We start from the raw sequence: 24,138 nt of genomic DNA on the forward strand, positions 1-24,138 counted from the left end.
GGGAAAGCCTGGCGAGCCAGAGCCAGCGGCTTCCGGGGCAAATCTCTCAGAGGACCATCCTGGACCAAGAAGGGACGGGACCACAGCCAGGAAAAGTGGGACTTGAATTCGGGGCTCAGTGCTCTTCCCCTGTGGGGAATAAGGAAAACCAAGTGGTTACTTAGAAAAAAAAAGATTCAAACTCTATCTCAGAAAACCAGTCTGTGGGAAATCTGAACCCTCTCTGCAAAGGAAAATGGGGGTAAGCCTGGCACAGCAGAGCCAGGCTGGGGGCTGAGGGAAGGTTAGGATTTCCAATGCCAAACTGGCTGCTGAGGGAGCAGAGGAATTAAAAGCTGCTGGTTGGAGTTATGATGATGGTACCATTTCCAATCTGCCACTCGGAAGCAGCGGAGGCAACAGACCTTATTAACATTTACACTGCGCCATTTTATCATGTTAATGCTAATGACACCCGCCAGAGGTACAGCAGGCGGCGAAGGCCCGAATATGGGGAGCAGGGCCCACTCTGGGGAGTTGGGCTCTGGCCCTGTGACCTGGGGGGAGACATCACAGCTGCTCAGCCTGGCGGCCAGTCCCCGCGGCTCCCTGGCTCCCCCGTGACAGGGTGACAGGCGGGCGGGTGCTGGTGGAAGGGGGGCTGTGCCCGTCCCTCTCCCACCCCCATCCGCGAGGACAGCGGGAAGTGGAAGAAGCTGTGACCTCTTATCCAAGTCCATTATCACTGTGAGGATGACACCAAAGACTAAAGTACCGCTTAAGGGGAAGGCTCTAATTAGCTGGGGGACGAGGCCTCCAGGCAGGCTCCAGGGCTGGGAGACTTCTGGAAAGGGCTTTCTGCTGGGGGCCTGGAGCCAGCTCTGCTTCCTCTAGGAGGAGGGGAAGCGCCATTAGGCCAGGGGTGCTTGGGGTGGGGGTGGGGCGGCGGGGGAGGTGGCGTCCCCTGCAGGCCGGACTCAGTGAGGCAGAGTCAGCAGCTCCACACAAGCCGGCACGCAGCACCATCAGCCCGTCCTTTAGGAAAATAACCACTTTAGGGAGACTTCAACAGAATTTCTTTCTTGAAGGCAGGGAGAGGGAGAGATCTTGAGGAAGAATATATACAAAGCCACTGGCCACAAATGTTTCCAAACAACCGTGGGCTGCTCAAAACTGGACTCCTGGAGTGCCCTCGGCAGGTGTGGGGGCCTCCCCTCTGACCTGCGGTGCCCACTGCACACACGCTGAACATTTTCTTAGGGGCAGCTTATGTGGGAGGTCGGAGCTCATCTCTGAAGCCTAAAGACTGGTTTTCAGAAGGTTCTACTATGTAAAACCGAGGTGGGGAGGTAGGGGGGGAGGTGGGGGGGCAGGGCGCTGTGCAGCGGAACCAGCCCCAAAGGCAGGCAGGGAATCCTGCTACTGCAGCCTGCCAGGTCCTCTCCCAGATGCTAGATCCGTCTTCATCCTCCTCCCTGGCAGCTGTTCACCAAGATCCTTTGACACAAGAGGATGTATTTTATAAAACCCTGTAGGGTGAGATCCCAGTCCCCCAAGAGCTTCCCTCTTTTTAAAGACACTAAGCATACAGGCACATCTGAAAAAGGTCGAGCAGGAAGTGTACGTGTGATGCCATCCGAGTGGTGGGGAGCAGGAGGGCAGAGGGGCTCAGAATGAGGGTCCACCCCTGCCTGGCCCTCCCACATCGGGTTCTAGGGACAGCAGTGGGGCCTGGAGGTGGAGGGTTCTTTTGGAAGATTTGGTCAACAGCTAAGACACCCACGGCGGGCTGGTGGCCGGGATGTGGTTCTGGGAGCACAGACTGACCACACCACTCTGCAAGCGGGAAGCGCAGGGCCCGCGTAGTCAGTGCAAATGTGCACAGACCGCCAACGGCAGCCCTTGCACGGCCGCTAGCTCACGCATCGGAGGGAGCCCAGACCAAGACACACGGCACAGGCTAGGGCTAATTAAGGAACAGGTGTCCTCTGCAAATTAGTTAGAGCCAGACTCGGCGCCCACAGGGGCCAGCGTCCAAAGCCGGAAAGGACGCCTCGGTGCGGCTGCCAGGTCTCTGGGAGGCAAGGGGGTGTGGGCGGAGAAACGGCCCCCATGTTCCCAGGGTCTAGCAGGGACGGAGTTCATCTCTGAATGCTGAACAGCCAACCGTGGCACCTTCTGTTTTCCCTTTCCTTTTTCAAAAAGAAGAGATAAAAAGCCAAGAGACAGCCTATCCTCTTGGGTCTTCTCGTCTAGCCCATATGACATTATAAATTAGCTGGCTCCTGAGCAATGGTCCAACCCCCAAATGCCACTGATCAGTTCAAACTCAGCCTCTGTTCAAGGACTCTCCGAGCCCAACTCATTCCAGGAGGCAGGGACAGCAACTGCTGCAGCCAAACGCGTTCCAGAAAAAGAAAAAGAAAAAGAAAAAGAAAAAGAAATACAGAACAATTCTTTGGTTTCTAATGAAATCTTCAAATTGGTCACCGGGAACAAAGTCTGAGACAGACCTGGGAGGGTGCAAATGGGGCTGCTCGGGTCTCTTCTTTGGGTCGGTGAGTTTAAATGTGCACCAAAGGCCCCATGGCAACCTTGCCAGCCTTGGTGGACACAAGGCAGCTCGCGTTGCTAAGGCCCCACCAGCAATGCTTGGGCATGGCTTTTACAGTGTCCTGGTGGCCCTCTGAATTTAACTCGGTGTCTACAGTTCCATCCAGCTGCCTCTCTCCTGCACCCCCATGTAGGTTAAGCACATCCCCACTCACCTCCAGCCGCTCCGGCTCCGAACTCCCAACAACCTCTGACTCCTTCTTCACTCTCTGTACTAGTGTGTGACTTAAAACCACAGAAATGCATTTCTCACAGTTCTGGGGCGGGGTGGGGTGGGGAATGGAGCACAGAGTGTGGGCTCCTGACCTCACCTGGCTGGGACTGTGGTGGGGATCCCCAGGGGAACTTCACAGAGAAAGTGACACCTCAGGTAAGAGCAACCAGGGAGGCAGAGTGCTGGGGAGAGTTCAGGACTGTCCCCGGGGGATCTGTCTTGATCCCTTCGTCCCTGTCCTCTCCTTCCTGGGCCCAGAGCCAGCTGGTGCCAGTGTCGCTCCCCATGCTCAGCCCCAGCCACACCTGCGTCTTTCTTGTTCACTTCAGAAATGACAAAGTCCAGGGACCCACGATCTGGTTCCAGCCACCTTTTTCAACCTTGTCTCTGAAGACACCACCCCCAGAACCTACTCTCCAGCAGCCCTGGGCTGCAAGTCCCTGATGTGCCCAGAGCCTTCCTGCCACTGGGCCTTTGCTCGGCAAGCTCCATTTCTGTTGGCCCAAATTCTGCCACCAATCCCACTCCAAAGTCTGCTCCTGCACCCCGTTGTTGTCTTCCACTTCCCCTCCCTGGAATCAATCATGTTTCCCCCAGGAGCTCTCGCCGGGCAGCAGCTACAGCTCCCGCACATCATGTTCCCACGGTGCTGGGCATGGTGCCCCCCACGGAGGGCTGACCCAGCTGCACGTGCCCCAGAGGACAGGGCTGGCAGGAGGAGGCACAGCTCTGCCAGAAAAGAGACCCAATGGCAAGGGAATAGATCCCAGCCCTCGGCCTGCCTGAGGGAAGGGAATCCCCTCCTCAAAAGCAGTCTGAGAGATTTGGGAAAGGCCGGCGTGGGTTGCACTCGGTGATTTCCAGGACACGATGGTGGCTTTGCTGAGACCCTGAAGGGTAGATGCTCATGCCCACACGTGCCGGCTGGCGTCTGGGAGCTGAAGGCTAGCCGCTAACTTAAGCCGCCACTTTCCTCTTGGGAGTGGTTGGGAGCTGTGTGAGCAGCCAGCCCTCAGCTATGGGAGAAGCACATGCTACATAAGAGAATGGATCTTTCCACCAGAAACTCTCAACTCAGAGCTGCTAAGGGTGAGCCATGCTCACCACCTGCCTCCCTCTTCAACTCCACCTCGTTTCATCCACAAAACCAGCCCAGGCCTGGCTGTGGGCTATACGTCTACCTCGACCCTGTCTCCCTGCTGCTGGTCCCACCGACCACAGCCTCATGACAACGCTGTCCTGGGGGAACCTCACCGCCCAATGCTGTGGGTCCCCCGCGCTTTACACAGTGCTCATGCGTGCGGTTTCGTGTCAAGCTCCTGGCCATCTGTGAGGTTGCCAGGCAGCTGACGATGCCTCATTTTAGTGATGAGGGGGCCGAGGGACCAGGGAGGTGTGCTGATGGTAAGAAGGCGGCTGAGGGGAGTGAGTGGGAGTCTCCTGGCCCCGTCCCTCTGACTGATACGATCCACGGCGCAACCCATTAGAGGCTGTTTTCCTGACACCTTCTGTCCCCACATTGCACCACTTCTCAGCCTCATACCTTTACCCTGGTGAACCCAACCGCCCGGCACGGAGTTTCACGCTCCACCTCCCTTACTCCCATTGTCTTTGAAGCTCTACTCGGGGACCAGTCTCCTCCGCACGGAGCTCCTCTCTTGGGCTCTTGACTGGATCACCAAACACACGGTCGGTACCACATTGCCTAATTCTGGTAGGTTCTGAGTTGCTTTCTCATGGGTTAATTTTGTGTGTCCCCCCACAGCCCCAGAGTGCGAGCAGCATGATGGCAAGGCCTGCATCCTCGTTCACCCCAACACCCAGGGAGGCTTGGCACTTGTGAGATGCCCACTGAACACCTGCAGAATACAGTGAATTTGGTGGGGAAGTGCCTGGTGGAAAGGTGTAACCCCACAGCAGGGGGAGAGGCAACCCCAGTCTTGCTGACTTGTCTTGTACCCTCTCCCAGTCCCTCCTGCCACGGGCAGTGTCTGAGCTCACCGAGGGCACAGCTCACAGGTAGGCAAGCCACCTGCTCCGCCTGAGAGTGGCTCACTGTGTCAGGAAAAAACTCTTTTCCTCAAACAGTTGTGAAATCAACATGCTTTGATTTAGGAAGAGCAAACTGAAACAGCATTTGCTCTGAGTGGACCCACTGGTTTTAAGAGAGAATGATATTCAGCCCTAATAAGGAGAAAAGGACCCTCTGAGAAGAGCCCGGGGCTCTCGGCTGCCCTCCATCAGCCACCTCTCCCTGGACCCCCAGCAAGGAAGGGGCTTGGACCCCAGTGGGCTGTGACCGCTCTGAATCCGCCCGGCCCCCAGAAGAGGTGATGTCTTAGAAGAAACCTAATGTCAAGAACCTAAAGGTCTTCAAAGCAGGGACTCTTTCCACGTCTTCCTCTGGGAGACAGTGGATTCATAGTTCCCAGTCACAAACTGGCCACCCATCAGTTCTTCTTACAAAACAAAATTAAAGCCCCAAATCCTGTTCATTGTCATCTCTTCTCCTGCTGGGAAGATGTGCAGTGAACTGCAGCTTCTAATCAGAACTTAAACTTGGGTGAAATTCAACAAGACCCATAGTCCATCTCACCTCCCTCAAAAAGGAGCAAGGGCAGGGAGGGGGTCGAGAGAGAGAGACGGCTTGCTGTTCATGGAGGAAAGGGAAGACAGGAGAGAAAGATGTGCTAAAGAGACGACCACCATACAGAACAAATGTCCTAAGAACCTCTGAGCCAGGGACAAAGACTGATACACCAATTACCTCCTGCAACAAGGGACAGTGAGAAAATCTAGCAGAGAAGCAGTTAGCTGACTGTCGATCCAGCCAGGGAAAGCTCCCTCAAGGCCCTGTCCCCCAACCTACTCAGCAAAGGGGCAGCATCTGGTGGGGACAAAGGCCAAATGGTCAAGGAAGCCAGCGGTGGCCAGCAAAGCGCAATCCCTTCTGTGCGTTCTCTGGTTCCCGGGGCGGAAGAAAGCCTGGAACTCGCACTACCATGAACACAGAGGAGGTGGTGGACCGGGGGAACCTGCTGGATGGCCAGTTCCTGGCGTGCCTGATTTATTTAGTTCCTCTAAAAATGAGGGCTTTGGGGCTCATCTGCTTATGGCTCCCACAGTGCAGAAAGATGGAGCTTCCAAGAGACCAGGATTCAGCCACCAGCAGCTGCCTCTGCACACCACCCATCAGCTCCTGGAGTGTCAACATAAAAGGCGAGCTGATCCACTCGGAGCCTTCCTGGTCTAGGGTTTGGGGTGGTGTGGAGGCCTTGATTTCTCTGTTAATTTAGCCCAAGTGATGAAGTAACAAGTCTTAGGACGTGGAATGCCAACACATTGCCCGATCTGCCCTAAACACGTGGGGATCCCCAGGGGCTGACTATAGAATATGTGGTCCTGGCACGCACGAGGCTCAGGCTGCTGGTTCCGGCAGAGGCGGGGACGCGCTGATGGCTCAGCTGAGCTCTGGAGAGATCCTGGAGGCTATCTCAAGTGACAAAGGCAACAAGAGCCCAGATTACAGGGCGGCCCTGGTTCCAGGGCACCAAGGGTTAAGAGTTAATTGGGGTTAATGACAACGCAGCATGAACCCATCCCTAAACGGGAACTGAACTTTCAAGGCGTCCTTGAAGTGCGGTGAAGAAGTGTTCAAGGATTCTATTTTTATTTCTCAAGTGGCTGTGCACATTTCAGTTTGGGAGTTTTTATTTTCCCAACTTGAATGACAATGTCTGGGGATTCATCCACAAAAAAGGAGAGATCGGAGTCAGCAAGGGACCTCAGAGGGACCACAGGCTTCAGGGCTGTGGGCACTGGGCCAGGGTTTGCCTCTGGCGCTGCCCTGGCTAACCATGAGACCCTGCAGTGCAAGTGAACCTCTCAAAACATGTCATGTGTGCACAGGTGGCCAACAAACATCAGCCCTGGCCATGATCCCCGATGGTACTGGCACACACCCACGTTCTCACACCCCATTGGTCCTCCAGACACCCCAGGTCAGGGAATCCAAGTAGCAGGGGCCAAGTGAGGACCTCCAGCCAAAGAACATCAGGTTGCTTCTATTCTTAATGGACTTCCATCACCTGCACCCAAGTGCAATAATGGCCCAAATGCTCTGTGGGAGCTCAAGTTCTTCCCAACCAGACAGAAAGGATCAGCCACCATGCAGAGGACGGTGAGAGCCCGACAACAGGTGTGCGTCTGAACCCGGGGTGGCAGCCTCTGTGCACCAAGCTCAGTGAACCATTATCACAAAACCCTATGATGGGATGCATCACACCATCTAGAGTCCACAGGATCTAGATCCACAGGGATCAGTGCTTGCACATGAAACTCCACGAGAAGGGGGTTCTCTCACAGGGCAGAGCTCAGCAGCCACCTTCTGAAGGCCCAGCCCCGTGAGGGGCTGGCCCAGAGCACGAGCGGAGCCTTGCCGTGGGAGGGGGATTCAGACACCAGCCCAACCATGATGGAGATGCCGCCGGCCCTTCACCTATCCATCCCTTGAGTTTCGTTTCCCTGGGGGAGGAGGAGTAATGGAGACAGATGGAGCACAACCTCCCATCCACAGCACAGATGAGCATCACCCCCCACCCCCTGAAGGTGCTGCTGAGGGCAAGTTACCGCATCTTATTGTCCCTGTGCCACCACCACCCTCACCTAGAAGGGACTGGGAAATGCTTACTGAATGGACCGAGAAATGGAAGACTCAGGGAATGCCTGAAAATAAAAATGGAGAGTTGATGCCTAGATATTCTGAAGAAGTATGTTTCTGGAGCACATACCCTTCTCCAGCTATCACCTCAAGATGTCCTGCAGCAGAAAACCAAGTCCACGCACGCCAAACGGTTCAACCCCACTTGGAAGGCGTGAGCGCAGAGACATGTCCTACCTGCAAAAGGCAAGTGTGCACTTGCTGGAAGAAGCTGGAAGAGGCGCTTAGTGGCCCCCGAACTACAGAACAGAGGCAAGAAACCAATCCCGCACGGCAGCCAATCAGACCAGGATTAGGAGGTCGGCCAGGAGGAGAGGAGAGACTTGTCCCACTGCCCGATTAACTGGGAAGAGGATAAAGCTCTGAGGTGCCCTCCCTGTAGAGCCACATGCGGGCCAGTGAGGTCGCACCCGAACAAGTTCTGCCAAACTACTGGTGCAAACCTTGTCTCAACACTGGGGAGCTGCTGGGAGAATGATTTCAAGAAGCCACGGATGGGGCAGCAGCTCCCAACCTTGCACATGCAGACAGCTCCCACTGTCACAAGCCCAGAACGCCCCCTCCTGGTGGCTGGGAACGGGTCGGCACAGAAGAGGAAGGATGAGAACCTCCTGGACAGAGCGGTTGGAATTGCTCCCGGGAGGCCGGCAAGCGAACGGCAGCCATGACACAGGCTGCGTGGGATAAGCACTCCCAGACCGTCCGTACCAGTTCCAAGGGGGAGGGCTGGACGCAGGGCTGTCCTGGCCCCTGGAGTGCTGCTGGCTGATACCCGGGGAGCCTGGGTGACACCAATCCCAGCCCTGTCAGTCTGGAGATGGCCAGGGCACTCACAAGGCACTTCCTGGGCTCTGTTACTCCCCAAACACACCGACTGGAAGGCCGCCTGTGACCGTCTGACAGCTGAAAGCATCCCCAGGTCCCTTCCTCCAAACCTCCTGCTTCTCTTTTCTCAAGGCAACTGGAAACAAAGCAGACCTAGGAAAGGACCCAAAGAACCTCCTTCTCTGAACCCTCTGCTCTAAACATCCCCTACCCTACTTAGATGAGATAGAAATCTTCAGTTAGGGACCTGAGGTTTGTAACCTATCTTTATGGTTTGTCCTCTGGGAGGCCAAAAAAAAAAAAAAAAAGGAAAAAAAAGAAAGCACATCTCCACCTGAACCCATGGATGGCAAAAAAGAAAGATCAAGAAACTCATCCTGGAGCCTGGTTGCCAAATGCGGTGTTAAGATGTGTGGGACAAGGAGCTTCCTGGGAGGGAGTGACAGGTTACAACCCACAGCAGGGCCCCCTCAGTACCCGGAGGCCTGGCTGTGCACCGCCAGGAAACAGCTCACATACGGTGATGGCCACGGGACGCAGACTGAGTCTTTCCAGAACGCACGCTGTGGCTCCCGGGCAACTGTTTTCACTATCACGTCATAATCTCTGGCCCCAGACTCTGGGATAGGGACAAGTCCCACATACCTGGTCCAGGTGTCCCCCTACCCAATCATCTCCAAGCCCCCAGCTGGGAGATGGTTGGGGCTGCATTTGGAGGGGATGCTATCGGCAGGGAGAACTGTGCCCACAAACAGGCCATTCTCACCCCAGAGCCTCCCCCTGCCTCTGAGCCGTCACCCAGAGAAGGCTTTGCCTTGGAGACAAGGGAATCCACACCACTAACACCCCGAGTGCCCACACACAGCACTTTCCATCGAAGACCTCTTCTTGACCCCGACACCCTGGGAATTGGTTACTGGCTCCAGTTTAGAAAGCTGAGCTAAAGGGGATAAAGTAACTTGTCAAGACCTTGTAACGACCGAGACGTGGCTGAGATCAGAACTTAGGCTGTGTATTCAAGGCCAGCCCCCTTCTTTGGGCATCTACTGCCTCCCTGGGTTATGCCCTGGAGAAAGTCTCTCCACCATCTCCACCCCCAGCAAAGCTGCCTCCCTCAGGGGCAGGGGCGGAGGGCTGGGCCGGCCCGGTGGCGTCAGCCTGGCACAGCTGCTGTCCCCCTCAACCCCTATTGGAGGATAGGCCTGCGCACCTGTGTTGTCTCTTTCTCTGCCGAAAAGCCAGATGGTGCCCGGTGGTGGGCAGAGTTCCAAGGATTTGGTGCCAGAGCTGTAACCCTTGTGGTTGGGGGGGGGATAATAAATATTGTGGAAAACCCACATAGTCACTCACCTAATGATTATACGCCATCAGGCTTATTAAGGGCAGCCTGGCTCCTCGCAAGCATGAGAGAGAGGGATGGGTCCACACCCACCTGCCCAGGTGAGAAGACAGAGGCCTGACCTTGACCGAGGAGGGCTTTAAGGGTAGTGATGACAGGAGGCGGACCGGACAAGGCGGTGTGTGTGTGAGAGCAAGGCAGGGGGCTCTGCCTGGAGAAACACCCCTGCCTTTGGAGGTGGCCTCTGTCCTAACACTTCACTGCTTGCATTTTAGGCGTCAGTGAGGAGGTGGCAGAGAGATGGGGGAGCCACCCTAGACTTCCTGGCATGCGGTCAGCTCCTGACTGTTGCCCTCTGCCTTCAGCCCCCAAAGACAGGGTGCCCCTAAGGCCATGCTGAGGGGTCACTTTGTCCCGGCAGTGAGGCACAGAAGATGACCCGTGCCTTTGGGAAAAGAGGAGAAGCCAGCGGGATGTGGAATTTTTTTGGCGGGAGCAGTGGCTGTCAGCCATGATGAACCGTGGGCATCAGCAGCCCCAAGGGCTTACAGAGGGATTGGACCCGTGCCGGCCACAGACCCCGCGGGGGCAGCACACCCGAGTGCTCGTGTTCATGCAAATGTTCACACAGCAACTGCCCTCTGTGAGGCCTATGCTGGTTCCAGACGTGTGGGTCAGGTACAGCCCTGACCTCGAGATGCTCACAGGGAGACCAAGTAACCGAATACACACGGAAGTCCAATCATCGCCATGGCAGGGGTTGGGGGGAGAGTAATGGCCGCAGGTGTCTTGAAAGGAGGCCCCTGAGTTCAGGCCAGAGTCATGAAAGCACCCAGTGACTTTGGAGGACAGTGGCCAGTGAGTGTGGGGCAGTGGTGAGAGAGAAGGTTCCAGAAGGAGACTGGAGCAGACCACACCACGTGAATGAGCGTGAATGAGCGTAAATGTTGCGTTATGGAGAGGAACTTCTAACAGGTTTCAAGCAGGGAAATGACAGTCACATTTACCTAAAACCTGTGTTGAAAGAATGAAGTAACAGAAAAGCTCTGTGGCCTTGGGGCAATTCTTCTGTCCCCAGGTGAGGCGCCAGGCCTCAGGCTTCCCTGAGTCCTCTGCGGAGGACTCCTCTGGGTCCTAATGGGACAAGGGTTAAAAGGGACTATACTGCGTTCTGGGGGCAAAAGAGAGAAGGCGCGGCAGGGATGTCCCGGCTAGTGGGTCACGGAATAAATGGGTAAAAATGCCACCTGGGCCCTTGCGGCGAGCCCTGTGGGAGCCGGAGTGAGTGAGCAGATGATGCCAAGACGTTACTTTCTCCCGCACTGCAAACTTGTCTTACTGGTACTGTTTAGCCACTGAAATCTCTTCGGGGAGAATCAATACGGGCTCTGCATGTGTCTATTTATGCCGGATGTCAAGGAAGGGGAGACGAAGGGGAGACAGCACCACTCCCCCTGGTGCTGTGCTTCGCCTCACACACGAAAAAACTAGAGGTACTCTTCCGGCTGGGCCATCCGACCCAGGGTCTGGGAAGAGCCATAGGGGCCAGGCTAGGGCTCAGTGGGTCCTCAGAGGTCCTTAGAACAAGAGGCCTTGAGGGGAACGGGTAGACTCTGCTGTGAGGGAAGGGGGTGGGGAGCCCCTGGGCCGTCCGTCCTGCCCCTCAGTGGCAACCCTGGAGAAAAGCACCCACCCATCACCCCCCAACCACCTGATTCTGTCAAGAGTTAGGCTGAAATACTTTTGGCGGCTGGTGCACGGGCCTCCTGGGCCTTAGAACCTGCCGAACTGCTGGCAACCCCAGTAGCCAGGTGGCATCTGACTGCTTTTAGTGTCCCCATCCTGAGGATGTGAGGAGGCTGGCCACGGCCCGTCAGCTCGGGTGCCTGGTGTTTGTGCAGCACTGGACGAGAGGTGCCAGCTGATGGCTGGAGGTGTTCTGGCGCCTTCCCTGCCTCGCTCCACTCTGGCCACCGTCTCTGTGCAGGACGAGTGGACAGCGGTGGGACTGCTCTGCGCTGGAGCGGGAGGGGAGCGAGGGAGGGAAGTCAGGTGCCCAGGACACGGGAGCCCTGCAGAGAGGAGCACAGGCCAAGCTGGCTCCACCCCTTCTCTGCTGACGTCAGACCTCGAAATAGACAGATTGGGGAGCAGGAGTCTTTCCCGCACCCAGTAACCTTGGAGGTGGGGAGGGAGGGGAGACAAGGCATCAAGCTGGCTGATTAACAAGCTCTGTCCAACTGGGTATAAGAAATTGCACTCACACCCCCAGCCTCCTCCCTAGTTGATGGTAGGAGTGAAAAGCCTCTCCGTGGGGCTGGCATGCTGTGGGCTCTAAGAGGAAGCCAAGAGCACTGCCCGTAGGGACACAGGAGGGACCTGCTGGCCCTGGGTTAACAAGAAGGCACTAGCAAAGGGGCTCCTAGGGACACCCAGAGCCTGAGAACAGTCTGGTCAGAGAAGTGATGTTCTCTGTCTGCACTGAAGTGCATGAGGCATCAACTCCAGCAGGTTACCTGTGACGCCAGGCTGGACACCTGTGGACGTGGGGCCATTGTCTTCCACTGGAGGAGGCAAGGCACAGGGAGACCCTGACGGCTGCCTCCACAGCAGCAGCCTGGGGGCAGTTCTCTAAGGTAGACCAGAGCAGGCCTCTCCCCGGGAGACCGTTTACCATGGGGACAGGCCCTCAGCCAGCCGGATTTCTCAAAGGGGAGAGGACACAGATTTCTCCTCAGAACCGGTTGAAGGTACAGATTCCTGGACCTTGAAGCCTTAGCTCTGCTACATTGGGCCGGGGGTAGAACTCAGGAATGTATACTTTTAACAAGTACCTGAAGATGGTTCCTGGAACTAAACCTTGAAACACAGTTAAGGCTCATACTGCTGACCTGGGGGAAGGCAAAGAGCTGCACAGTGTTCCTAGGCGCCGTGTACCTCTTCCGTGGGTGGAGCACAACCTCCCTACAGCGGTGAGGGTTACACGTCACAGCCCCATCAGTCGGCACCCCGCACCCGGACCGGCAGTCTCTTCCCTCCTCTTGTCAAGGTTTCCAGAGAACGTCTCAATCTGCGGCTAGAGGAAGTCCTTCCCAGAGCCAAACTCATGATGCCCTGCTGCGCTCTGTGACCCTTCCTTCCAGATTCACGCTCACCACGAAGCATCTGCTCAGCAAAGCGCTCTGCAGCACCTCCCTTTGCACTTGAGGCTTATTAAAATGTACCTTGGTCTGCTCTCAGCTCATCCAGGAGACAGCCCGAGCTCCTGCTAATTAATCAGATGTCATCATTAATATGCACCCTAATTGTTCAGCTCTCCTGATGCCCATCACGCTCGGGCCCCAGGCATCTCTGCCGGCTGCAAACCCTCTGGACTTCCTCGGCTCCTGCTTTCTCCTCTGGGCGGGCCTGCGGTCCGGAACACGTGCCCAAAGACATTTTGATTCTCAGCACAGTTTGCACGGCCAGCGCCGCCGGCTGGGATGCCAGCAACATGGAGGAGCGCAGTTATTACTTTAGAATAAGTACTTTATTTAATTAAACAATTACTGCTGGGGCCCTGGGGCGCTATTTATAAAGACACCAGATTCTGCTCACAACAGACACCCTGTAACAGGGAGTGAGCATGCTCAGGGAGCAGCCAGAGCCCCACAAACCTCAGCAGGGCCCCCGAGAGTACCACGGGTCCTCAATGCAATGAAAGCATCAGACAGACATAGAACAAGAGGGGAAAACGGGTTGGCAGCTACGGTTCCCATCCTGGTTAACACAAAATATTTAAGAACATTCCACCTTCCTCTAAAACCACTTGGCAGGGGCTGTTGGGTTCTAGATGATTTTTTTTTTTTTTCCCTGTACTTTTGGGGGAAATGAAAAGGAAGTGGGGAGGAGGGGAGCGGAAGATGTGAAATCAACCAGGATATTTTCTTCAAGAAAACAAAGTCACTTTTAGCTCTTTGCCCAGAAAGGGAAGGCTGGAAGCAGAGGGGATGTGGAGCATGGAGATGGCCTGGGCCGAACTGTTTGGGGTCAGCCTGGAGCAGCTTGAGGGCAATGGCTGAAAACGCACTCAGGTTGGTGGCAGGGTCGGCCCAGGACGCTTGTGAAGAGAGGAGCACCAGACATTGATCCCCACTTGTACCACTCATGGAGAAGGCGCGCTCAAGCCTCCAGCTTGGGCTGCCTGGGATCAGCGTGGAGTGTGGATAAAGCGGTCCTGAAAAAGCACAGTGCAGAAGGTCCTCAGCAGGGATGAGCACTCCCCACGGAGACCTATTTGGAAGTTTCCCAACCAAATTGGCCTGCGCAGGAGTGTGCGCCGTGGGTATACACTTAACAAGCCCCGCGAAGCTTCCCAGGCTGCATGTGTGCGCGAGGGCGTGTGCATCCCTGACTCTCTTGTAGGTGGGCTGCTCGCGTCCACCCCAACCCCACGTTACGTCTGCCTGCTTCCACACGAACCAGGCTTTGGATTGCTGCACCTTTGCAGGTGAACACCTGGATACTACCTTTAGGAGAGAGAGGCTTCTAAAAGCTCTATTTATAAATACTTAGTGTTCATAGAATAACATTTTACACCCATTAGAAAAATTAAGCACTCAAAAGAAACCTGCAGCCAGTCCTGCAAACTAACAAACTTTGTAACAAATAATTACCCCCTAGTTTGTTTTATCCATTTGGACTTTCATACAGCAGGGTTTCTTAAGAGCTGAGCATGCTGGGGTGGGGGTGGCCAGGTGATGGCACACAAGATGATTTCCCCCATCCCAGGGCACCTCCCTGGCTGAACTGAGGAAGGGGGTAGTGCGGAAGGATGAGAATCCAGGCCGATTTATCTGAGATCTGCTCATGGGCCCAGGAGTCAAAACAGCTTGCCCTGGGCAAGTGGTGTTTATAAGCACGTACTCGTGACTTGCCAGACAATGGATATGGGGGCAGGGACCTGGGACATTCTAACAGGGCAGAGAGATGCTCAAATTGCCATTGTGACGAGGGGGTCTGGGCTCAGGAGCTAGGATGTAAGTGCCCTCCACCCACCAGGTCAGAGTAGAGAATGCAGGACCCTGACCAATGGCAACAGGCAGCTTCTGAGACTTGGGGGAAGGACAGTTGGGGCTGTCCAGGAGAAGCTAGTCCAAATTCCCATCACCTGGTATCTTTACTGGGAGCACGGGATTAAGCGTCACTATGCTGGTGTATCAGGTGTCGGCCATGGCAGAGGCAGGATGTGGGGGTAATGGATGGCAGGCTTAACGCCAGCCGACAGAACCCATGTCCCTGAGAGGCACAGTAAAAATAAAAACAATCTCTCAGAGAGCTGGAGGAGGAAGCTCAGCCCCAACACCCAAAGGTGCTGGGGGTGGGGTAGGGGGCAGTCGCCATGGCCCAGGGAGGTGCTACCCAGCTCTGCACCGAAAGGTGAGGGCTGGTCTAGAGCAATGCTGGGCAGCAGCTGGGCAGGCACTGGGGATGCACAGGAGGCTGTGCTCAGGCGGCGGGAGCAGCAGCAGCCGTGGGTGACGGGCAGGGGGCTGGGGGCTCATAGGGTCCCTTGGCAGGAGTTGGAGACAAACCACAGTGCTGGAGTGAGTGACAGAGCAATCTGAATTTCATTTAGAAAGGGCTGGGCTGGGGGATGGAAAGCACACCAAAAACCAAGAGGCCATTCCCGGGATGAAATATATAGACAGCTCCCTAGAGGAAAAAAAGAGAGAGAGAGAGAGAGAGAGAGAGAGAGAGAAAGAAAAACACAGGCCTGTCCCTGTATTATTGATTTCCTTGAAAAAGAGAGACAAGCTAATCCTTTCAAGTCAGTCACTTCAATGTGAGCACCGGTGCCTGTTTGAAGTCAGCACTCCCTCAACATTACAGACCCAGCTCTTGTTTGGGTAGTGGGCCCACGCATTTTTGGGGCAACGGGCAGGAAGTCATTTGTCCTTGAGACCCAGGATCATGGATTGAAGGTGGAGGCTCAGCACATGGGGGAGAGGCGCATGAGGACACTGCAACCAGCTGAAGACACCGCAGACCACCCCCACGCCAAGTTCCCGGCGTCGGCCAGGCACGGGTCCCGAGGGCTGCCCCGCCCACTGCACCTGCAGTGACTGCCCAGTACGACTGGCATCTTCTCACGAGGGGGGAGAGAGAGAGGCCAAGGAAAATGGACCTTTCTGAGCATCCAGAACGCGAGAAGGGGAGCTTGTGACAAGAAGCACATTGTGGGGAGGAAGGGGAAAAAAAAGACGGGCTTGCCTGGTAGGTCACCATCCTACAAAGGGCACACTTTGATGTTCCAGACCCCAGGAGCAAGCCCACGCAGCCAGGAAGCTCTCGGTCCATTACGGAGTCCCGACCCATGTACGTCAGACAGGAGGGCATGGTGGCCCAGAGAAGGGAAACTGCCATCAGGCCATTTGTGAGTTTAGGGCTCTGCTCTCCACTTCCAGATGGAGTCAGCCCACGAACCCTCCATAGAGACAGCTCATTTGCCCTCTGGGGCCACACTTCCTAGCTAACTGCTGCTGCTTTCCACTCCAGGTTCCTGACGGTGGCAAATCCAGGAGCAGCGTCCATGCATGTCCTACTGGAATTGTGCTCTGGGGCAGCCGGCAGTGCCTCTGGAGGCATGCAGCAGTGTTTCCGAGAGTCCCCACATCCTGTCAAGTCACTGTGGCTGCTGAACCTCGTTGTGTCACACTGTTTCCCTCCTCGCTGGTCCTGAAGGCCTCTAGGCCACCTCCTGCCCCAGAATTGGTAAGAATAAATATTCAAGTGATGGCAGCGGTGACCCACTTATTAGCAGATGCCAGAACCCCAGGGCACAGTGGCTGATGCTGAAAGAACACAGAAAGGGACTGTGGGAGGGACAGGAAACGACCTTGGGAAGACATGTCCAACTCCAGCGCCCCTTGAGTGAATGTGAGAAGTCCGCTCCACTATCTAGGAGCAAGGGGCAACAAGAAAGACAGCAAATCAATCAAGCAGACAGACAGGGTGTGTGGACACGGATCACTGAACGGACACCATCCTTGAGCAGTGTCGCCCCACCTCTCTGCAAACATCAAGCTCCAAGGGCTGATGGCCAGCCACGACCCACTCCTTCTTTCTGGCCTTGCCAGCAGGACTGCCTGCAAGCCTAGCAAGTCTGTTACTGGGGTTGGAGGACCCAATGGGAAAGGAGAAAGTAAGTGGTAATGTGTTACACCCACGCAAAGCCGCCATAGGAAGAGTTGGTCAAGGCCTGGCGCAGTCATGCGGGCGCGCACTCCCCTCTCCACCTCCTTACAAAAAGGACATTTACCCGTTTTAGGAAGAGACCCTGGGGTTTTAAAAAAGGGACTCCATGCTGTTTTAAATGTTGCAGACGACAGAGACAAGTACTGCTGCGTGCGTAAGCCTGAGCCAAGATGGAATCAGAAAACCGGACTTCCTGGCAGAGGGAGAAACCGGACTCTCGGTGAAAGCCTAGGAAGACCCTTCCGATGTTAACGTGAGCCCGAATCGGATGGCCCTACACGTGTAGGAAGAGCCCAGCAGGCAGAACTCCCGAAACTCCCATGCAGCCCCCAACACACAACCTGCTTCAAGGGGGTGCCCAGCAGAAGGTGGGCACCCCCTGCCAGGCACGTGCAGGCCGCCATCTCTCCCCCAGGCCACCCAGGCCCTGGAGGTGGATCTCACGGCTCCTGTGTCAAGGCAGGATGGCAAGCCAGGGTGACCTTGTCCTATCCCAAGGCAGCCCACGAGAGGCCCCTGCTCGATACCATCAGTTTGTGGCCTAGTCTCCAGGCAGGATGAGCTCCGCTCTGCCATCTGCGCTCCCGGCTCTGCTTGGCCGGCGCCTGCTGGGCTGCCGGTGACCCAGCGGCATCTGTCCACCTGTAAGAGGCCGAGGCCGCTCCTGCAAACCGGGAGGAGCTCTCGGCCCTGGGAGAGTCCCACTACGGCCCCAGGGCTTCCCTCTGACACTCTACGGCGGCGGCAGTGACAGGGCCAGACCCTGGGCAGGGGGTGTGAGGAACAGGCTGGGAAGTGCTGCTGGGACGAGGAAGTGAAAAAGTACTTCGCAGTGCCCTGGACTCCAGGGGATGGCGGCACACAACCTGCTTCCCAGACACTGGGGACAGTTGGATTCCTGGACGGAAATGATTTCCGTACAACCCTAGTACCACTTCACCCCTGGCCCGTGGCTCCTTCTCACGGCACAGGAGAGAGTGAAGTGCTCAATTCTGACTTTGTTTCCTAGCAAAGCCGGAGCTCTGCAGAAAGAATCCCGATATTCCCCAGCCTGGAGGCGAGGTTACTGGTTTGAAAGAGTTGGGGCACCCAACACTTTCCCACTGATCCTTCAAAGGAGCAGGAGAGGCGGGTGGTGGGGTTCTGAGAATCTAAGGCCAGCTGATAGCAAGTCCTGATGTTGATTCTCATGGGCTCTTGCCAGGGCCCAGGTCACTGAAGGCTCCAGCTGCAGTGGCTTGTGGGGACGGCCCTGGAAAGCACGTGTGACTCACGGGACCCCTGCTCCCAGTGCCCCGCTCTGCGGCTACTCCAAGGAAGGAGAGGGAGAGACTGACTCATATCAGCTGCGCTGGCAATCACAGGATGTGGACGGAGGTCGCAGGGTGGAGGGGAGGAGGAATTTTCCATTTGTTAAGGTCAAGGGCTTTGGGAGGTGACTGGTAGCCGCTGGGCGAAAGCTCCCTTCTTATCATGATGCTATGCACAGGCTGGCCTCTAGCTATACAGTTAATACCCCAAATATCCTCATTCTATGTGTGCATTTCAGTAGCGTTCCCGGGAAGATACAGAAAAGATTGTTTCCAGAGAACTTTCTGGAAATTAAACCACAAAATAAAAGCCTGTACCTTTATTTCCCAGAATGGACTGTCCCAAAATAGCAATGAAGAGATGGTTATTACAGGGCCCTTCCAAACATGCCGGCTGGGAAGGTGCATCATCTACCTGAGACAAGGAGATGGTTGTGCACGGGCTGGGGGTGCTTTAAAGCTGCCTGCCGCCTTGCCTCACCTTTTGGTGAAGTCTCGCTGCCAGCAAAATCAGAAACCGCAGGTAGAAAGAGATGCAGTGGGAGTCTCTAGAAGGGATGAACAATCTTCTGAACGTGAATGACTGAGGGGTAGGGGGAGAAGTACAACCCTCCTCCTTAATGATCTGAAGAAGCCACCTGAGGGAATGAAGACATACGGTTGAGCCCTGTGGGTCAGATTCGGGAGGGGAAGATCCCTCACCTGCAACAGACAGCTCAGGACCAAGGAAGGAAACCTCCGAGTTTGCCAATCTGTCCCAGCTCCCTGACAGGGGGAGGCCTGTGGGTGGACGCCCAGCGCCCAGCGTGGAGGGTCGGAAGGCACGGTTCTTCCGGAGCCACAGACCCTGGGAGCCACACGCAGAATTGTAAAGTAACTCCTGAGACAATGTGGAGGTCTGTCTGCCTTACATTTCTCCAAACCAGGCAGAAGAGCACATCTCAACAGAATACTTGCTGCGCCAAGCCCCCACCAGGGGCCCGGGAGGTGGGGGAGGGGGACAACCACCCATCAAGAACAAGGCTCTGCTTCTGCTCACCCTTCCCATCTCTGTAGCTTTCACAGGCCGGGTGGTAATCAGCCCTAGGAGTTATAAGTGCAGTATCTGCAAGATGAAGGCTTTCCTGAACGGCTCCTTCTGTTCCGTCAGGGAATTACTGAGATTCAGGGAGGGAGGCTCCCATCAGGTGGAAGGTTTACAGGAATAAGTGAAGGAACAATTTAATAAAGCACTAATAATGTTTCTCGATAATTTATCAGGCGAATGGCAGCGGCCAATGTTCCTAGCACTCCGTATCTGTCTTGCTGTGGAGAGGATGGGCCAGGCAGATTCAGCACAGACTCTAACAGCCTCTCCTGGAAAGACCCAGCTGCGGTCTGGTCCCTCTGGCAGGTACCTCTGCCCTGGACATGCTCCTGTGTCTGTGCTGAGCCTCTTGGACCCCTGCCTCCACGTCCTCCTTCTGCCAGTTAGAGGTCCAGGTGGGTCGTTACACTCACTGATACTTTTGCTAATTTTATCAATGACAGTTTGTTGAAATGCTGAGAGGCTAAGAGGCCTCAGCTGTGCTGCCCTCCTGATCTCCCCCTCCCCCTCCCGGCTGGGGGAGGGGAAGTAGGGAACCGTGCCAGGGAATTAACTTGCTCCCAAATTCCTACCAGACCTGCGGTGGGGAGATATGAGATACGATTCTACTAAAAGACAAGTTTCTAGTCATGGGTGAATGCGCGAGACAAAAACCAGACTATCCGACCACTCCGGCAATGCAGGAGAAGAAAACCAGTCTCTCCCCAAGCTTGGGCCACAGGCCGGCTTCAGTAGGTCCACAGGGTGGGGACTGGGAAGGTAAAACCACCATTCAGTGGCCCTGGGTTAACAAACTCAGAACCAGATACCAGCTGGCAGGGCCTGCCAAAACCTTTGCCAGGACGGGGGTAATTAAGTCAGGAGGCCAACTCCCCGAAAGGCTCGGCTCTCTCCCGAACCCTGCCTTCCCCTCCAAATCAGCTAAGTGGCCACGTGTCAAACTGTGTGTCACCTCGCACACCTAAATCTGTGTCAGGGTTAAGGAGGACCAAGAAGAGGCAGAGAATATTAATAGATGCTGCAAAAGGGCGAGGGAAGCATTTCTGAGTCCCGCCCACAAAGCAGGCAGAGATAAATAACGGCCTGTGGTTTCGTATCTTATTACCCAAGACCCGTCTGGCATGGTATCCAGCTCCAACCCGCCCCTCCTGCCCATGGCACAAAGCAGTCGAGAACAGCCTGGAGATTCATCTTCTTCCCCCACCTGCAGGGAGGAGGGGAGACAGCTGGGCTGATCCCTATCTGGAGAGCCTGTTTGTGGTCGGGTCCAACCGAAGGGATGGCTCAGTCCTGCCTGCCCAGTCAGGAAGCCCGGCACCTCCCATATGCTCTTGGGCTGGCCAGCAGTAAGGTCAAAATGTGGCAAGTCTCCAGGAAATTCGTTCTGACGCTCTTAAAGAGCTGTGCTAAGAGCTATGCCCCTCAAACCCTGAGCTCAATTTACAAGAGTTCACAGCCAGGAGCTGGCAATGACCCGAATGCTAACTCTGAGCCACATGTGACCGGACACGTAGGCTATATTCTCAGTAACGTGACATGGTTTCTGCCCAGGACCATGGCCCCAGTAACTAGCCAGAGTGGGAAGCTGTGTAGACCCTCCTCTCTGCGGAGGGAGCTCGATCAGAGAATAAAGTTCAAATGCCCCAGGCCAGCCGGGGTGGGCAGAGGCCGAGGGGCCGAGGCGAGGCCACTCACCAAGTAGATGCGGTAGGCGTCCACGCGGCGCAGGGGCCCCCAGCACGGGTCCGTGTCATTGTGCTTGCTGTCGGCCTCCACACCACAGGACTCGTTGCCGGTGGCACTGCTGATAAAGAGAAGAGTGGCTCAGTGTGGCCCCCGCTTGGGAAGCAGACAGGATGGAACGTTCCACCACTGAGCCTCCACGCCCACCGAAGCTGCTCCCGGGCCGACCACCTCACTTGCCAGGAATCACAATCTCCTGTCTCTGGGCAGGTGCCACCTACTCCTGCAGCAGCATTTCCCAGCGACTCGGGGGCCCCCGGTGGGGATCCCAGGCATCTTCCCAATGGGGAAAGGAGGGGGACAGCGGTGTTGAGCGGGCTTCCAAAGCACAGAGCACAGCCAGCTGTGGGATGCGCCGAAAAGGGCCTCGGGCCTCTCCATGCTTCAGATGCTGACACGTTGGCTGGGCCTTGTGCTTCTACCAAAAACTATCTTGACTGGCCGAGGAAGGCTGTTCGACTACAGCCAGTGTGTGTGTGTGTGGGGGGGGTTGAGGGGGCCACTCACCACGTCACCTGCATGAGGGAGAAGGGCACGGCGGCAGCGTAGATGGCCAAATCCCCATACAGGTAAATGATGATGCAGAAATAGAACAAGTTGACCCCCACTGAAAGGAACAGAGTCACTGTCAGGGAGCCACAGGGGCGCCTGTGTTCCTTCCTGACAGTCAGGTCTCTACCTCTTCCACACCATTCCTTTCTCCAGGCTGTTTACTTTCTACAAAAAGAAAATAACTAAGTCCCGTGGCTTGTTCTGGCTGGCTACACTGTGGTGTGGCAGGAGACACGGCTGCCTGTGATGTCACGGTCACCTCAGAGAGGCTAAGTGGGGCTGCGGGCCTCAGAGGCTCTGAATCTGGGCAGGTGCAGGGCTGGCTGGGGAGGATCAGAGGGGCCTTCACGCTTGGGACAGGCTGCCAGGCAGGAGGAGGAGAGAGGCCCTGAGTCAGGAGCCTGAGCCTGAGTGTGTCTGGACCAGCCAAACACAGGACTCTATGAGAAAGGCTGGTACTGAGGACCTGAAAAGCAAAGAGAACAAAAAAACAGTCCAGCTTCTGAAGCTAAAATCAAGAGGGTAAAAAGCCCCTGATTTCCAAAGACCAAGTGCCTCATTCAGAGTCTGACTGATCACCAAGCCCCAGGGATGGGAAGGGGTGGCCAGGGGTGCTGGTGACAGAAGGGGCAGCAGGAGGGGGCGTGCAAGATGAGCTCACGGTCAGAATGTTTGCCAGGGAGGATGCTTCCTTTGGAAGGTGCACGTGGAAGCTCCCTCTGCAGCGGCAGACCTTGCTCCCTTCTCCCTCCGGTGGGGCCTGAACCAGGAGATGGAGACGCAGCTTCCAGCCCTAGTGTCACTGATCTCGCTTCCTGGCCGTAGCAAGTCCCTGACCATCTCCCATCCTGTACAGTGAGAATTCCACCTGTGCTAAATTCCATATGTGATTCCAGCTTTAAAGACCAGGTGTAACAGCTCTGAAAAAAGCATCCAGGCCCTACAACCTCAGGGTCATGGCCGCAGACAGCCAGTCCAAACTCCCGTTCAGACTGACTGCTCGTGTTTGATGTCACGGGTCTCAAGCTCCCGGTTTCTCTGAGAACAGAAAGAAAAATGAAGTGACAGCTCCCCTCTAATGCTGGTGGCTCAGAAGAGCCTCTAGGATCCCCAAGGGGAAAGCCAGGGACATGTTCCTCCTGGGCTATTTGAGGGCAGCTCTGCTCTGAGGAGTCTGGGGGAAAAAAGACTAGGAAAATACAGTCCTTGCGAGAACCCCAGAGGGCCTCAGACAGCATCAATGTCCAAGCTCAGTGGCCCCTGGGGTCTGGCTGCCACTCACACCCCAGGCCCCAGGTACAGCCTGTGCCTCAGCTTGTCTTTCTGCTCTGATGCCAATTCTCTCTGCAGAGGCACTGCCCCCTCCCCACTCACCCTCTCCTCCACTCATCTGTGGACTGCAGTTTCAGCTGTTTATAAACTGCCATTGGCCCTCCCTGATCAATAAACTTCGTTACTAGACACAAAACAGGAGGATCAATGAGCTTCCTGAGAAGACAGTAATGACGAGGCCTGGCATTGCTCGTCACAAGAAGTGAGTCTGGACCCCAAGGGGGTCTGTTGTGGAGGGTGGCAGTCCTTCCGACAGGGAAGAGAATGACCCTTGAATTAGGAATAGGGCAGAGCAGTGGGTTTCACCTGGGAGGGACTTTGCCTCGCCACCCCCACCAGGGATTATCTGACAATGTCTGAGGATGTTTTGGCTGTCGTGACTCGGAGGTGCTATGGCACCTAGTGCGTGGAGGCCAAGGATGTTGCTCAGCCTCCCACAACGCACAGGATGGGCCCCAAGACAAGGAATGAGCCAGCTCCGATGTCGACAGTGCCGAGCGTGGGAAATCCTACGCAGAGGAGAAGGCGTCCCCTGAGCATGAGGCTGCTCTCGTATGAGTGTGCTCCTTTCCTATTAGATCTGGATGAACTAGAAGTCTAGTCTGTGAGGGGACGGGGAAAAAAACAAAAACAAAAAACACATGGGTTCCCAGAATTGTTAAAGAAATCGGAGTGGACTGTAAAACATGCTAATCAGAAAGGAGTTTCAAAGGTGTTATGTCCTCTCTCCAAATGTATGTCTTCTTTCCAAAGCCCGCATTTGGAGGGGGACTGCACCAGGAGGAAATGTTCACACTCTTCATCTAATGAGATGGGGAGAGATAGAAACAATAGAGGAAAAGCACAGAGCTGGCTGCACACAACCAATCTGGTTTTCATGGATTCTGGAACCCTCTGTGAAGCTGGTAGGGAGGCAATCTTTGGCTGATGATCATAATCTTCCGGACTGGACAGTCAAATCACACCACCAGTGAAAAACCGAATGCTTAATGTCCTGAGAAGCAGTCAAGAAGACTGGTTTCTATGATCCCCCAGGCTCCAAGTTACTGCAGCCACATTCAAGACTAGAAAGAGCCAGTGGAGATGCCACCCCTGCAAACAGGGGCTGTGACAAAGGGGCAGAAAATCTCCCAAAGAGAAAATCCTTACAGAGAAGAGAATTTATTGAGATCTGTCTGTCTATGAAGG

At 55.5% G+C, this 24,138-nt stretch overlaps 1 protein-coding gene across 2 annotated transcripts in view; it reads right to left on the reverse strand.

Annotated features, from left to right (window-relative positions):
• Nucleotides 1–24,138, reverse strand: part of SLC38A12 (solute carrier family 38 member 12) — a 54,519-nt gene that overhangs the window by 17,174 nt on the left and 13,207 nt on the right. The window contains exons 7-8 of one of the 2 annotated variants that reach the window (XM_028112506.1): nt 21,574–21,673; nt 21,019–21,124 (exon numbers count right to left, since the gene is read on the reverse strand). In XM_028112506.1, coding sequence (XP_027968307.1) covers nt 21,019–21,124; nt 21,574–21,673 — 206 coding nt within the window. Of the gene's footprint in view, nt 1–21,018; nt 21,128–21,573; nt 21,674–24,138 lie in introns of both variants that reach the window. The other variant, XM_028112505.1, reaches the window with a different exon arrangement.

Source organism: Eumetopias jubatus, unplaced genomic scaffold, assembly GCF_037043125.1.
Source record: "Eumetopias jubatus isolate StellerSeaLion01/CBP00866 unplaced genomic scaffold, mEumJub1_p1.0 scaffold_10, whole genome shotgun sequence".
In the NCBI taxonomy this organism is placed as follows: domain Eukaryota; kingdom Metazoa; phylum Chordata; class Mammalia; order Carnivora; family Otariidae; genus Eumetopias; species Eumetopias jubatus.